Below are 16,710 nucleotides of genomic sequence, written 5' to 3' on the forward strand. Positions count from 1 at the left end.
AATTGAAAATACATATGGAAGAAAAAGAAGGTGGGATAGTCATACTTTTGGTCTTGAAAAATAGGAAATGTGGGCCTATTTCATTTTTTTCGTGGTTATAGCATTATGTCTACATGTATGGAATGTGTGTGTGTTTCAACTTGTATTTCAAATGACTGAGAGGTTTGGGGTTTTTTGTTGAATGTGCAAGAATGCTCACATAACCTTCTTTTGTTACTGCTCTTGAAAGCATCTATGATGATTATTAGACAAATAAATACTGTAGCGCGTAAAATAGTCAGTGTGCGTAAAACAGTCCCGCCGGCATGTGTGATTGCGGAGAGGCTGGAGTAGTTTCATAACTGGCCATTCAAAGGAGGAGGGAGGGGCAGAGGGGTATAGGATCCATGTAGAGATGGGTGGGAAACAGAAGATTTGAGGGTCGCGCCTCCCATTCCTTTCCTCTCTTCCTCCAAGTCAGTGCGTAATGAAACGAAGATGAACTCTCTTGTGAAATGGACGCTCATCCTCTTTGTCCTCTTCTCCATCATTCTCAACATCGTCCTGATCTGCATCCACACCAACAGGGCGCCCAAATGTTCTGCTCACCGTGTCCAACCACTGCGGGGCAAACACGACGAGCGCAGCGGCGTGTTCGCTGACCTCACCCGGGAGGAGTACTTGCAGGTCCAGGAGTACATGCTCAAGCAGACAGACTTGGACATATCCACCAATCAGATCACCAAACCGTCGGAAAATTTCTTGTTTTTAATAGACCTCTCTCTGCCTAAGAAGGCGGACGCGCTGGCTTATTTGGACGGGAAAAGCTCCAAGCCGGTGCGAGAGGCCACGGTGGTTGTCTTCCACGGCGCCAAGGGCCACATCATAGAGTACGTGGTGGGTCCTCTCCCCAAGCCGACATACCACAAAGATGTCACCAAGGAGAGGTACAAGACGGAGCTCCCTATCAATGCACGCACGGTCACCATCGGGGAGTACGCCTTGCTTTTCAAGTTTTTTGAGGAGAAAGTCTTCTCCGAGCTAGGGAAGCTCCTGAAAGAAAGCTTCGACTTGAGTGTGGACAAGAGTCTGAACGCGTTTGAGCAGATGCCCCGCGGAGTCCGATCTGGGGACAGGAAGACCTGGGTATCTTTCCTCAGGGATATGAGCGGCATGTACATCCACCCGGTGGGCTTTGAAGTACTGGTCAACCATGGGAGCGTTAACGCATCCGACTGGAGAGTGGAGAAGCTGCTTTATAACGGCCAATACTTCGACACAGTAGAAGAACTTCGACAGAAATATGATGCTGGGTCTGTTAAGAAAATACCTTACAAGGAGCCGGCTGACCATGGTTCACTGAAACCCAGACACGAGTCTCTGCAGCTCGGCCCGCAGCAGTTTTACGCAGAGGGCCAGCGTTACAGCGTCAGCAACAACCACGTCCTGTACCTGGACTGGAGCTTCGCCTTCGGGTTGAGCTCTCTCACGGGCATGCGGGTGTTTGATGTGCGCTTTAAGGGCGAGAGGATAGTCTACGAGCTGAGCGTGCAGGAGGCCATGTCAGTGTACGGTTCAGTGACGCCTGGGATGATGCTCACCAAGTTTCTGGACTCGAGCATCGGGATAGGACGTTTCGCACACGAACTGGTCCGTGGCGTGGATTGCCCCTACGAAGCCACCTACGTGGACACATACCGCTACATAGATGCCCCTATCCCGATCAGGTTTAAGAATTCGATCTGCATCTTTGAGCACAACATGGGTCAGCCCCTGCGGAGGCACTTCTCTGACTTCTTCCACAACAGTTATGGAGGAATGGTGAACAGCGCCCTGGTGTTCAGGACCATCACAGCTATAGGTAACTATGACTACATGTGGGATTTCATCTTCTATCAGAGCGGATCAGTGGAGGCCAAGGTGCACGCCACTGGATATATCTCCTCTTCTTACATGATGAAGGGTAGTCTCAAGTACGGACACCAGGTGGCAGAAAATGTCCTGGGGAACATCCACACCCACTTCATCAACTTCAAAGTGGACCTGGACGTGTTGGGTGAGTACAGTACATAACCTGACTGCTGCTGGATGGAGGGCAATACAGACCTGCATTATATTGTGAAAACAAAAACTCAAATAAAGAAAATTCTGATTACATTTATATGTTCATGTATAGAAATTCATTGACGCGCCTGTCAGTGCATTTCAACGAAATGTTAGAAATAATGTGGTTATGGGCGGTATGGAAATTTGACCAGACACCAAGAATAAAGTCTCTAAATGTTTTAATTAATTTGATATTTTTATTTTATTTACTCAGTTCGCTTATTCTTATAGGTCCTTTAGTTTTATGCATTTTTTCTGGAATTTTCTGAGTAATTTGCAGGTATTTAATGATAATTTTCGTAGGACATTTTACAGAGAGGGTGGTGCAATTTGGTACAAATTATAAGAAAAAAAAACATTAAAAAAAAGAGGTAAGCTGGTTTAGTTGGTGAGTACCAATTCATTATATGTGGGTCATAAAGTTAGTTTGCACAATTCTTAATAAATTATATTCTATCAATTCTTTAACTGACATAAAATACTTTGTTTTTAGTGAGTAGTTTTGTGTAGAAAATTCCTGTATACTACCAAATTATACAACCCTTTCAAAGAAATGTCCCAAGCATTAACAGTTACACATTATTGGAAAAACCTAATATGCTAATAAATAATTTGACACACAAAACGTACTAAAAATTAAGTATTGTCTGTCAGTAAAACAATTGCCGAGAGTATAATTATTTAAGAAATTTGTCAAATTAACAGCTACATATGAACCCAAATATAATGAGTGGGTACTTACCATACCAACCCAACCGACTTAACACTTCCTATTTTTTCTTATAATTTGTACCAAATTGCACCACCCTCTCTGTAAAATGTTCTAATATCTTCTAACTCAGAAAATCTCAGAAAATTTCAAGGAAATTAGTATAAAATTAAGGGACCTGTAAAATAAAGAGTTACCATTCAGTTCAATTACACTGTCTGTAAATTCATGTCCCAATAAGAAGATCTAGATGGACTTTTTGGCCTTAACTTTGGAATCCTTAAGATTTCAATCCTGGGTAATTTGGCGACACTCATGGTTAGTTATGGCAACAGCAAGTGTCATTTAATATGACAGCAAACGCTGGTTGAGCAGCTACTCTGTTGGAAATACAGAACAGCAGCTGGTGTATCTGTTTACAGTAACCAAACCAACTCACAATGTTTTAATAAAGAAATCATAATAATAACAAAATCAATCTGATTTTATGCTGTACACAGCACAAGTAGTTAGCAATAGCAGAACACAGTAAAATTGGATACCTTACTGAGGAGTTGGAGGTGTGCAGCTCTTACTGAAACCACTGAGTGCACATGTGAGCGAACTGAAAGTCACCGTCCATAGTTAGTGTCAGAAGATGAACAAGCTACATGTGCGCCCGACACTCGTGGCACTAATGAGCACTAACGCACTGAAGTTGCACAGGGAGCAGCACCTCTTAGCTTTGGGTCCTTACCACGCATGATAATAGCGCAGGCCTGTGGGTTGCTGTTAGTGGGCTGCCACAGCGATAGCCACTGTGTCCCCAGGCTGCGATGAGTTGATGTGGGTGGGGCCCAGCACAGCTGTGCAGCGTTGCTGACCTGTGGTGAAAAATGTATCAGCCTCCTTGGCCAGGGCATGGCAATCTGCAACTTACTGTGTTAGCTACAGCTGCCCGTACCTGCGTTGGCAGATGTTGCAGGAACAGTTTAATGAAAAGGAAGCACGGCCTGTGATTTCCCAGGAGAGCTAGCATGCTGTCCATCAGTGCTGAAGGCATCGTCATGTTTGTAAAACAACAGAAAGTCTTGGGAAACGCCCAAAACCAAAACACGGTCACCAATGTAGGAGTTGATGGGAACAAAGGAGCCATGAGACTTGTTTCCAGTGAAGAGCACAAAGTGTGTCATTTATTTTCCTTAACACTTAATACTGGGTTAGCATTAGCAGTAAACAGTCAAATTTCAAAATGTAACACTGCATTATCATGTGCGTGTGAAGGCAAATCCAGAGTGGGAGTGGCAGAATCTGCCACTAGCAATAAAATCTACTATTGTAGGAGTTGATGGGAACAAAGGAGCCATGAGACTTGTTTCCACTCTAAAACATAAAGCGTATTATCATTTATACACCAAACTGACACCAACAGACGCACAAACATTGCGTCACAGCAACTCACGTCACACCTGCAACCAACTCTAAAAGAGCACTCGCCCCTATAACACACTAGAACATTACTGTGGTGAATTTTGTCCTTATTTTAACACAATATAACAACACTGTAGTGGATTATGTCCATGTCTCTATGTGGTGTTCACCACACTATATAGAAAATTAATTACAGAATTACATTACATTCAATGGCTACTGCTTATATATAAATAGTATCAAAGACAGGGTTTGCATTAACGAAAATCTTAACAATTATAACTTTAAAGTCACCAAATTTAAACATATAAAGTCTAAAATATCTACCAAGTGTTTCACTGTAAATTTTTTAAAAATGACATTGTAAGCTCTCTCAGAGTGCAAAAAAACCCACATTTACAGGAAAAATACCAACAATTTCACCTCAGTGGCCTAATGGAAGCTATGGCCCTGTTTCTGATTATGGAGGTCAAACAAGTATTTAAGAAATCAATTCTTAGAGAAACATGTTTTATTTAGGCAACAATTTTGTAACATGTTCAATAATAACAATTTTTAATACACACACAATTCTAGGCGTCTGCTATGGGACATGTGCCTATTTTTTCTCACATCTCTGGCTGCTGCTTGCTGTGTCCCATTCAGTGCATGCATGGAGTTTTGAGGTACATGTATTTTACTTGTCTCCATTGTATGCTACCTTGTATTTCTACTTCACTACATTTTGGTGGAAAATACTGTACTTTTTACTTAGCTACATTTATCTCTAAGCTATAGTTACTACTTAAGATAAAGACTGTGTATAGAAAACACATGATCAGCTCATAAAACATGATGCATTGCTATTGATTAAACTAGCCAACAGTATATGAAGTAGTTATTGTAGTAACTACATTATTAAAATTCTACTTACACATTAATGCATTAGTAATAATAATAATAACAACAATATAAGGAATGTATAATAGTATAACATGCTAACAGGAGCCATTCTGCATAATTAGTACCTTAACTTTTAATACTATAATACATTTAACATAAACCTAAATAAAGTCTGCTGTATACACTTTAGTGGGAGCTGAAAAGCAACAGAGTACATCACAAGGGGCCCAACAGCAAAGTTTTGCCCCACGTCCCTGTAAAAGGTTAATCCGACCATGACCGTGTAGAATATAAAGTGAGTCTTATGGTTAGTAAAAAATAGCTTAACTTTAGCTTTAACTCAGCCAAGGAAGATTCAGAGATCCCTGCTCACCTATAAGAGGCACCCAAAGTACCGCCGATTTTTTTTTTAACCACACAGCTGAGTGTATTCATTTGATTTCTCATGCAGGTCTAAAGCCCTGTGGCTGCTGTAGTGTAAAAACCAGATACTCCTTAGCCTTAGCCTGTTATCAGTAGCTGATGAGATAACTAAGACCCCAAATATTTGTGGAAAAAGGGAAGTGATGCCTTTGATGTCCAGGCTTTGAAAAGGAAAGATGAACAATCATCCATCACAAAGCATGGCTGTGTGTCCATTGTGGTTTGATTTGAAATAACTGAGAGAACAGATATGCAGAAATATGTAAACCAATGTCTAATTGTCAGACTACACAGTCTGAACCAAAACAGTAAAGTTGCAGCCATAAAACCAAGATAATTAAGTCTCTAAAAAGCTCTGTAGAGCTGAGGGGAACTGCAGACTTGGTGATAATTCTCTGTGGGTTTGTCACATTACATGTAGTCATGTGGCCCATTGAAAACGTACACATATTGAATAGTGCAGCTTTAAATTTATGTAAAAATGGAAAGTAACTGACACCAAATTGCCTAGTATTGGTCTCTTTTGGCTTAGCCACCATTGTTGTCTTAGAAACATAAAAACAATTATGATTCCAAGCATTTTGCCTGTTTTCCTCTCCAGGAGTGAAGAATATGTTCCAGACGAAAGACATGGAGTATGTCAATGTGTCGCTGCCATGGATGTCTGATCACTACGCCATGATCCCTCAGCTGGTGGAGAAGCAACTAAAAACAGAACAGGTCTGCCTTTACGTTCATTCACTTCCTTTATATGTTCGCTTGCATTCAGTTGACAGTATTTAGATGATAGTAACAGGAATAAGCAACATTGGGGAACAAAATTATGAACCATTCAAGCCTTTACAGTGTGGAGAGAGCATAAAATGTTCTCTGCTTAGACACCAGAATGCCTCCCAGTGTTATTTTTATAGATAGCATTTTGGACATCTGATGGATATTATGATTGTTCTGATAGCGTTAATTATCCTGATGACTGGACAGCATAGTTGGATATTGACCAACTGGTACAATTTTATTATCCCTGTCATCACTGGTGGACTCAGGGGGTTATGTTGTTAATCTTAATTAAGAATGTAGCCTTTTTACGAAACATGCATCGTTGTTCTCTGCTGATCAGGGCCTATTGAATGTATCAGGTGCCCCTTACATTTTTTGAGTCCACCACTGCCTGTCATATTTATGAATTGCCTCTGTAATGAAGGAGTTTATTCCAAAATACCTGTGCAATTAGCACAGGTATTTTGTCTTTTAATGTCCTTTAAAAAAAACACAACAATCGCTGAGTACATCTTTTATTATTAGACAATTGTAAAAGTAACAATCTATAATAAAAAAATTGTAATTTAGGAATCTGTTGTACACATTAGAAACTTCACTCTTACACTACAGGTTTAATTTCATTAGATTTTGATGCACCTGTTGCATACATTTAATAAAGAAAAAATTCCCAAAACTGTTGTGAATCTTTAATGCTGTAAAATTTATTGTAGAATATATATTAATGCAATCCATTGTTTTAAATGACTGATCTGTTTTCATATAGCCAATCAAAATCTTTCATTTTAGATTGTGTTGAATAAAGCTACAATGTCACAATGTTACATCGGATGCAGGAAGTCACACTGACAATGAGCAAGATAGCAGCCTAAGACACAACACTTGAGCCATAGACGTTAAAGCAACATTAATCAATATTTTTGTGTCTACAATCGATCAAATCACAAAGTCTAACATGAAAAGAGTCTCTCATAGTAACAAATCCACAGAGAATTGTCACCAATTCTTCAGTTCCCCTCAGTTTTAAACTGTAGAATGTTTTCTCTCTTTCATCTCATTGTTTTGTTTTTTTGGCCCAAACCTTTTGGTTCTGTCAACCTTCAGCAATAGTAGGCAGCTTTTTTAAGTGAAAAAGCTCCGATAAACCTACACTGTACACTACCTGTTCAGCACCAAACAGCAGACACACAAAGCTAGCAACTAGCCAGTGAACATAGTGGAGCATTTAGCAGCAACACACAAATATTTCAGAATTGGTGGAGCCCAAACCAGAATTAAAAGAAGATTGAATATTGGACTTACATTCATCATCTGGACTTCAAATCAACACCATTGTTGTTCTCTGGATGTGTAACTAGGCAACTGTCTGCTAACATGTTGCTATAACAACTTTACAAAGAGAATATGTCATTGTCACAATTGATTATTATATGTCACTTCTGTCCAGTTAGATGCTGGTGGAGTCCTTATTCTGCAGGATTTTAATTAATCACTTGTATAACTAGATATGTTTTATCATTGTGGTAATATTGCAGGATATTAGACAGCTCAAAAGCTGTCTTTTTAAAGTTACAACTTGTCAAGGAGCCCATTTATGACACACTCAGAGACAACCTTTTCCTAATCCAACTGTGCTCTGGCGAGCAAAGTTACTCTTGAAACATTAGCCGTGGGACTAATGTCCAGTATGACACCTCTACAGGAAGCAGCTCTGCCTTATGACGCCAAGACTCCTCGCTACCTCCACATCGCCAGCAACAAGACCAACCGCTGGGGCCACCAGCGCTCCTACAGGCTGCAGGTGTTCAGCTTTACTGGAGACCACCTCCCAGAGAGCCAGGCTGAGGAGAGGGCCATGTCATGGGCCAGGTGAGACTGGACAGTCAAAAAACCTTAGATCCTCAAAAGCTAATAATAGCAAGCATTTCTTCATCTTGATGATTGAAAATAATGTTTGACAATGTGTTTTACTGATACTCACATGAATATTGAATACAACACTTGGATTGAGTTTATTATAAACTATTCAGGTGAAAATTACAGTAAGTACTTACTGTGCAGCATGGCTTGAAAGTAACAATCAGCCCCCCTGTGGACAGGGAAGTCCGGGAGTCAGACTGTATGTTTTTGTTTCTGTGGGGACAATTTCCTCCAGTCAAAGTACTTTGGAGGAAGGAAGTTACATACACTGCCTGATGGGAGTTTGCATGTGCTAAATTAAAGGATTAATATTGGGACCACTTATGTGATGCCACTGGGTTACATATTATGCAAATATGACATTAAATTTCGCCTGTATGCAGACGACACACTGCTGTATGTTGCAGCACATCCTGATGAGAACAGCCCTCAATTTCGGAGTGATATTAGACTTTAACCTTTCGCTTGAAAATCAAATGACAAAGGTTTTTCAGTTATGGTTTTTACCCTTGAAGACCTTAGCCAAATCATTTTTAACTTTCATAGACAAGGAGAAAGTAGTTTGCTTTCATCTCCTCTCAGTGAAATTGCAGTTCTCTTTATTCAGTCTCAGCCAAAAATCAGTAATGCCCTTTCAGCAGGAGACCTAGTTTTTTTTGATTACTGTAATTTAATCTTGACCAAGTATTTTCATTGCTTATCCCCAACCATACCTCCACCATAATTTATTTGCCATAACAATGATCTTTTCCTAACCTTAACCATAGTGTAGTTGCTTTGCATAAAAATTGTAGAACAAGAATTTGGATGTAAAATTTAACATTCTTGTCTGGTGATGTCTCTTCTGTCTGTCTCTCTGCAGGTATAAGGTTGCCATCACCAAGCAGAAGGACTTAGAGCAGACTAGCAGCAGCCTGTACAATCAAAACAACATCTGGAATCCAGCTGTTGACTTCAGCAAGTACATCGAAGACAACGAAAGCATTGAAGACGAGGTGTGTTGAGATGGAATCTGCATGTTAAAACATAGAAAACTACAAACATGGTAATGAACCTTAGGAGATGTAAATAAAGACATTTACATGATTGTTTGAAACTGTGTCCCTAGGACCTGGTTGCCTGGGTGACCACCGGCTTCCTCCACATCCCTCATGCCGAGGACATCCCTAACACGGTAACCGTGGGCAATGGGGGTGGGGTCCTGCTGCGACCCCACAATTACTTTGACAATGACCCGTCCATCCACTCTGCTGATGGGGTGTACTTCAGCCCGGGCAGTGAGGAAAGCTGTGACAACAACAGGATGGCCTGCCTTGCTGAAGAGACCTGTAGCCCCACGCTGGAACCCTTCACCTACCATGGCTTTGAGGGAGTCATGAAGTTTGAAGATTGGGTCTGATTTATTGAGCACTGAAACGCAACAGCTTCAGAGCCCTGATGAGCTCAGACATGTGCTTGGGCTTACAAATCAATCCATCATGAAGTTTATGTCGAGGTTTATAGGGTTTTGGGACAGAAAATTATTTGTGCTACACATGTTTTACAGCTGCAGGAATTTGAGTAAAGGAATAGTTCAACATTTTTGGGAATATGGTTATACACTTTCTCTCTGAGATTGAGATGGTCATGTCTGTGTGTCCAGCACAGAGCTGAACTCTAACTCTCTCACGTTGTATCAGGTTTGTTTAGTCAATACACAAACAGTAATATAAACACAACAATTTGTGGTTTTAGGGGGTGTTATATGCTGGAACAATTTCTCCTGGAGCCTTGTCGTCACAGTGAGGTTGCCAGGTTTGGTACCATTGTGCAGGTACAGACCAATTGTTCACAGACTATATATCACAATCCTGCGCTATAGCAGGAGACACTGCACAAAGACGCTGGGGAAATAGTTCCAACATGTAACTCCACAAAAAAGACAAGCTACCCCCCTCTGTTCTCCATGGTTCTAATTTCATTACATGCAAATGTATGCACCATGTAAACATAATGCAAGACTAGGTAGCAATACAGTAGACAACTTAAAGCCCTTAATTTTTTCTTTTTTGCTTTTCTTTATGTTGTGCTTTAGCGCTGTACAGTATATTTCCAGACAAATTTGCAATGACTCAAATTATCACAAAATAATTGTTACACGGTGAACTTGGGGCCTTTCGGATGGTAATGTAGCCTTGATGGATGCATACAGTATGGCTGACTAGAATGTAGGGAATCAATCTATTGTATGGTTTCAATGATAATTCAAATGATATTTCAGTTCTAGTTCCAACACCTGTACCCCCAGCACCATGCCCTTTGGTTCTTTCTGAACATGTAATTTTTTGAAAATGTCTTGTAACTTCCTAAAACAGCTGGCCACTGTAGTTTTTAACAAATGTCAGTCAAACGGGGAAATTATGCATTTCTTGGGGACTATTTTCAGTGGAGGATGAATCCACATTTGGTGTTCTAGTGAGTATTTCTGGAAGCAGGACGGTGTTGGTATTTCTGGCAGCAGGAGGGTGTGTGTGTGGGATTAAGTCAAAGTAAACTACAGATATGTGCAGTGTTTGTGTTTATGATAATGAAGGGTCATGTCAAACAGTGGAACAGTGTGAGTCATTAAGTGGAACAGTGTGGCTCGTTATATTTTTGGCAACAGTGGATCTCTACACCACAAAGGAATAAAGACATATCAGGCTTTGATACACACACAATACATGCTAGAAGGATGTATTCATCTTTGGCTTGGCTCTGCACATGAGATTTTGGTCCGGTCTGTAGTAATTTTATTGATTTAAAGAAAGATTGGTAATAGGCACCACTAAAGCAAAATACAAATGACATGATAATATGGGTCTTGCCTTATTTTCTAATCTTGAGGCCCTGTTTTGAATAGTTTTAAGACTAATGTTGCATATTTCTAATTAGGGACCGAGCCCAAAAGGCAGAGGACTACTAAGGGCGAGGACCCTATTGTTTTTTGTGTGTTTGTTTCTTTCTTTCTTTCTCTTTCTTTCTTTCTTTCTCTTTCTTTCTTTCTTTCTTTCTTTCTTTCTTTCTTTCTTTCTCTTTCTTTCTTTCTTTCTTTCTTTCTTTCTTTCTTTATTATTACGGGACTTAAACCCTAAATTTGACCCCCAAAACATGCTCAAAAACTCACCAAATTTGGCACACACATCAGGTCTGGTGAAAAATTTGTTAAAAACTTTGTAATAACTTGAACGGTTTGGATTTTTGTAAGACCTGAAAGTTGCAGTGCCACATCACACCTTACAATGTAAAACAATGGGGAGGCAATCTATGGGCATGAACTTTGTGTCAAACAGAGGCTTCTGACATCTAAACTATAAGTCTGACCACTTTCAAACCTATATCAATGGATTCACCGTGAAATTTCCTACTAATGAATGATTTTTAATGTAAGATTTGGCTAAAGTAATGGGATTTATGAGGAGATTTGACAAAAAGCATACTCAAAATCCTCTTCTCCAGCTGCTCCTGGCGATGTCACTCCCTCAGTGCTGCCAAACATTCCGCAATACACACTCTGATTATAACTGATTATAAAATCACAGGAGGAGCAAGAAAAGACTCACACTCTAATATCTTAAAAACAATAAAAGATAGAAAACACATGTAAATTCCAGATTTGTAGGTCAAAGTCTTGTGACTCATTTAAAGTTCAAATGAAGTCTGTATCTAAAACTATGCGGAAGCAGTTAATGTTCAAAAAGGTGTGGGTTCACTCACACTCTCCATTCAAATCAAGCTTTCACCAGGTCATGTAGATTAAAAGTCTTTCCTTTTCTAAAAATAGACTTGATGAAAATTAGGAAAACAATTTGTTTTACACACAAACTCATCGAGAGTTTTCAATTTACTAATTGAAATTCAAGTGAATGGGCTCAAAACTTGCATGATTTTGATGACACAGGTGTGAGCAAGACAGACATGTCTCACCCTGCAGAAAATTCTCATCCTGTCAATCAATCTTTCAAAATAAAAGCACACCACATTTGTAATAAATATCCCTCATTTTTAAAAAGCAAAATGATCTGATCCCGATGGGCCAGAGTGTGAGGTCCCAACCAACACTGCTTGCAGCTTTAATTTTGTTTTTTTGGTTTTTTTTGGATCACACAGTAATACAGGCAGTTTTGCCCCAGTACCCCCTAGCAGGTCAATGTGGCTAAAGATTTCTGTGGTTTGATCCCACAAAGTATTTGTCATGGCTGAAATAGACCAAAAATGTAGTTATTATTAGGCTAACAGGAATAACAGTTATAACATGAGTAATGGAATTTGTGTTGCCTGGGATTTCAAAACCATAAGATGTCATCTTCAGAAATGTGATCTATAATTTGAGATTTTGCAAGCAACAAAGTTTCAAGAGCTATCATCCATCATCTTTTCATAATGGTTTCAATCATTTCTGCTTTTATGCTAGCTAATATTATTTAGCGTGAAGTCAAAATTAATCCAAATGGCACTGCAAAAGACACATTTCTTTCTTTTTTTCTCTGATGAACCACTGTGATGTAAACTACGACATAAACATTGTGAACTCACACTGTACAGTCAACTATGTGTAAATGAGTGCACTGATGAATATGAACATTCAATCCAAAGTAGGATCCTTCTCTGATGTGGCTCGAGGCTGGGACTACTGAACATCTGATTGTTGTTTTACTCATTTTGGATATTCTTTCTACAGTGCAGAATTCAGAGGAACTTTGTCTTTGTTGTTGTTGAAGAGATTATTTGTTTAAGAAGAGGTCTGCATCTGATCCTTTGCAAACACAAACACACACACACACACACACAAACACACAAGTTTGTGCAGCTATCCTTGTCCATTCATTTTGTACAGCCTAACCCTAACCCTAACCGTAACCAATTCATGCCTAACCCTAACCTTAACCTAACCTCAATTCACACCTTACCCGTGACCTTAACCAGGGCCTCAGAAATGACGTTTTGCCGCATTGGGACCATGAAGACTATTGGTCCCAAAGTTTATACCAGAGATGGTCCCAATAAGGATAGAAATGTGCATACATGCACACATACACACACACACTAGTTTTAACAAATTTCTCAAAATTTTCATACAAGAATTTATATATTTTGATTTTATAATATTAGTGTTATTCAGCATTGCTTTGGGGTTAGGGTTATGGTTACTTAATGCTACTAAAAGAAAAACATTGTTATACAGACTGAATGGAAATTTGAGTCACTGAAAATACACACACACTCACACACACACACACACACAAAGAGAAATGTGTAGGTCTCACTCTTCAACATTGTTTTTCCAGGAGGTAGGAAATTGAAACCAGACCATCAAAGCAAGGGTAAAAAAACACACACACATCCAACTTCACTCTAGAGACTGTACTTCGTGGGAACAGAGTCAGCAGATGGGATGGATGCATGTAAGGTTCAGTGTTTGTTTGTGTGTGTGTGTCCCTTTGTGTCACATTGTAAGTGGTTCTTTGCCTCAGAGGTCAAATAAAATGTTTCTGTGAAGGCTTTCATGCTCCTCTGTGACTTGCACTTGTTTAAGAATGCCAGTGTTGGTCTCTCTCTCTCTCTCTCTCTCTCTCTCTCTCTCTCACTCTCTCACTCTCTCTCTCTCTCTCTCTCTCTCTCTCTCTCTCTCTTCTCTCTCTCTCTCTCTCTCTCTCCCTCTCTCCCTCTCCCTCTCCCTCTCCCTCGGCAGCAGAATAACCACAAAATGAAATGAAGCTCTGCTCTCTAAGGTGAACTGCAGAATTGGTGATAATTCTCTCTAAGTTTGTCACCATGAACAACACCTTCACATTACACATAGTGATTTGACCCATGGTTAATATAAATATATTTATTAGAGCAGTATGGTTATATTTTGGCTCTTTTGTCTGGTTAGCTCCACCTTTTTTTATGAAGAGAAAATTAGATGTGATAATTATAATGCTCACATAAATGCCGCAGACTGTAAAATAGCAGTGAAATGACCGTGCTCCACTTCTAACACTGCCATCAGTCAGAGCAGAATATACAGATTTATACAGTGATGCCCTGTGGAGACACTGTGTTACAACATCTGGAAATTGTTAGCAAAGTGACAGACCCATGGGAGCCGTTCCAGCCTGAGCCAGAGTATGTTTTGTAATGCACATAAACACATCCTCAACAGTCACAGAACACTTAAAGAACATTGAGCTGGTGGGGTTCATGGAAATCCATCAATAAGGTTTTATACAATGTGCATACATAAAAGGTGAAATATTAAAAAAATATAGGAATAATTCCTTTTTTTAACTTCTGTTAACCATCTGGAGTCCAGCACCCTTCAGATGTGCAGTTAGTGCTGGTTAGAGTGAGAATTATTCATGATGAAATGATTTCACTCAGTCAGACACTGATGAAATGATTTCACTCAGTCAGACACAAACATGAAATAGAATGATGTAAAAAAAAAAAGAAAAAAAAAGTTTTGGTTTTATTTGTCCATGTTTTTCTCTCCAACTTCATAAAATCTCAAGCTTTTAACCTTTCATTTAGCTGTATTGTTGAGTTTATTGAGTTTTTATTGCAGCTCAATCAGACTTATATAATTGTATTTAATGGTCTTTTGTGCAACTTGTAAAAGAAAGCAAAAGTAACACAGTTTATGGACCATTGCTACAATCTGCAGTGGCGCCTTGCGTAGCACGAGTTGCTGCAAAGAGAGGTCAAAGAGCAAAATGAAGCTCTCTCATTTACTTATCCAAAAAAATTCTTATGGAGGCGAGGCAAGTTTATTTTTATAGCACATTTAAACAACAAGGCAATTCAAAGTTCTTTACATAGAGCATAAAAGGTATCAAGACAGAATATAAAAGCAACGCAAGACAATGTAAGGAGACATTTAAATACAATTAAAAAGTGTCAAATTTTGAAATAGAAAGAAGCTAAAATAGAATAAGACAGATAAAACAGGAGAATAAAAGTTACAGTGCAGTGTAAGATATTAACCGTCAAATTCGGTTTAATAAAAGGCAGCGACAAACAGAAAAGTCTTCAGCTGTGATTTAAAAAGAACTGACAGTTGCAGAAAACCTGCAGTTTTCCAGGAGTTTGTTCCAAATGTGTGGAGCATAAAGACTGAACGCTGCTTCTCCAAGTTTAGTTTTGACTCTGGGGACAGGAAGCAGGCCTGTCCCAGACGACCTGAGAGGTCTGGATGATTCCTAACGTAGCAGCAGATCAGAAATGTATTTTGGCCCTAAACCATTCAGTGCTTTATAAATCAACAGCAGTATTTTGAAATCAATTCTTTGACAGACAGGAAGCCAGTGTAAAGATCTCAGAGCTGGGGTGATATGATCCACTTTCTTGGCTGCTCGAGCAGCAGCGTTCTGAATCAGCGGCAGCTGTCTGATCGATTTTTTAGGGAGACCTGTGAAGACACCGTTACAGTAGTCGAGTCTACTGAAGATAAATGCATGGACAAGTTTTTCCAAATCCTGCTTAGACATAAGTCCTTTAATTCTTGATATATTTCTCAGGTGATAGTAGGCTGACTTTGTAATTGTCTTCATGTGGCTGTTGAAATTCAGATCTGAGTCCATGACTACACTGTGACGGGGCGCCCGTGAACGCTCCGTCATGCCCTAACCGGCGTGCGTTTCTCTCTCTCTTGGCCGGAGAGAGAGCGCCGGTGCCGGGAGCGCACAGCGCGCAGCGCTCCCACTGTTCCTGCGGAGCCATGCTCCGGTGAAAACTGTTCCTTGCAGGCCCGCACTTGTGTCCCGCGGTCCTGCACTCCCACAAACTTTTACCCACTGTCCGAACTCTTTTCTGCACGCTAGGCGTTCGAGGGTGCACACTCGGCGCTGACGCGACACACACACACACACACACACACACATACACACACACACACATACACTTACCTGCTGCTGCTGCCTCTGGTTGCCTCCGGGCATGGGCCAAACTGAGGCACTTCCTGGACACACTATAAATTGTGCTTGGTGGCGCGCTTAAGAGGGTCAGGTGACCATGGACTATACCATCGACATTGTATGAACTGATATTTTATGATTTATTTTGGTTTGGGGGTATTTGGGCCATCGCTGTATGGAGGGCGATTAGTGCCATTTTTCCTGTATGCAAAATATATCATTGATTTTTGAAATTATGTTTGTTGTGTTGTCAAATTTGATTGTAGGATGCTATAATTTGGTAATTGGTTTGCCCGGGGGAGGGGCTAAGAATATATAAGGGGGAGCTCTGCTCATTCAGGTTGGTTGGGTTTTTGGTCGTGGCTAAGTAACAATGTGGGTGACAAACTGCCAGTGTGAAACCTGTCGTGTAAATACTTTTTTTTGTTATTAGGGTTTTTTTCCACTCCTGCACTGTAAATATTTTTGCCACTCTTGTTTGGGGGAACTTGGTGTGAATAAAAAATCACCACGCTGAAGTTTCTCGTCGTCTGAGCCATCATTGAAAGCGAACCCGCGACATTTGGTGTCAGAAGTGGGATGGCCAGT

The 16,710-nt window shown here is 40.1% G+C and overlaps 1 protein-coding gene across 1 annotated transcript; it reads left to right on the plus strand.

The window, feature by feature from the left end:
• The first annotated feature begins 361 nt into the window (after nucleotides 1-361).
• Nucleotides 362-11,042, plus strand: aoc2 (amine oxidase copper containing 2). Its single transcript, XM_042394123.1, has 5 exons — nucleotides 362-2,035; nucleotides 6,111-6,229; nucleotides 7,989-8,155; nucleotides 9,069-9,201; nucleotides 9,315-11,042. The coding sequence occupies exons 1-5, from the start codon at nucleotides 478-480 to the stop codon at nucleotides 9,603-9,605; spliced, it is 2,268 nt and encodes a 755-aa protein (XP_042250057.1). The 5' UTR covers nucleotides 362-477; the 3' UTR covers nucleotides 9,606-11,042.
• The last annotated feature ends 5,668 nt before the right edge of the window (nucleotides 11,043-16,710 follow it).

The sequence above is a fragment of the Thunnus maccoyii genome, chromosome 18 (assembly GCF_910596095.1).
Source record: "Thunnus maccoyii chromosome 18, fThuMac1.1, whole genome shotgun sequence".
Taxonomy (NCBI): domain Eukaryota; kingdom Metazoa; phylum Chordata; class Actinopteri; order Scombriformes; family Scombridae; genus Thunnus; species Thunnus maccoyii.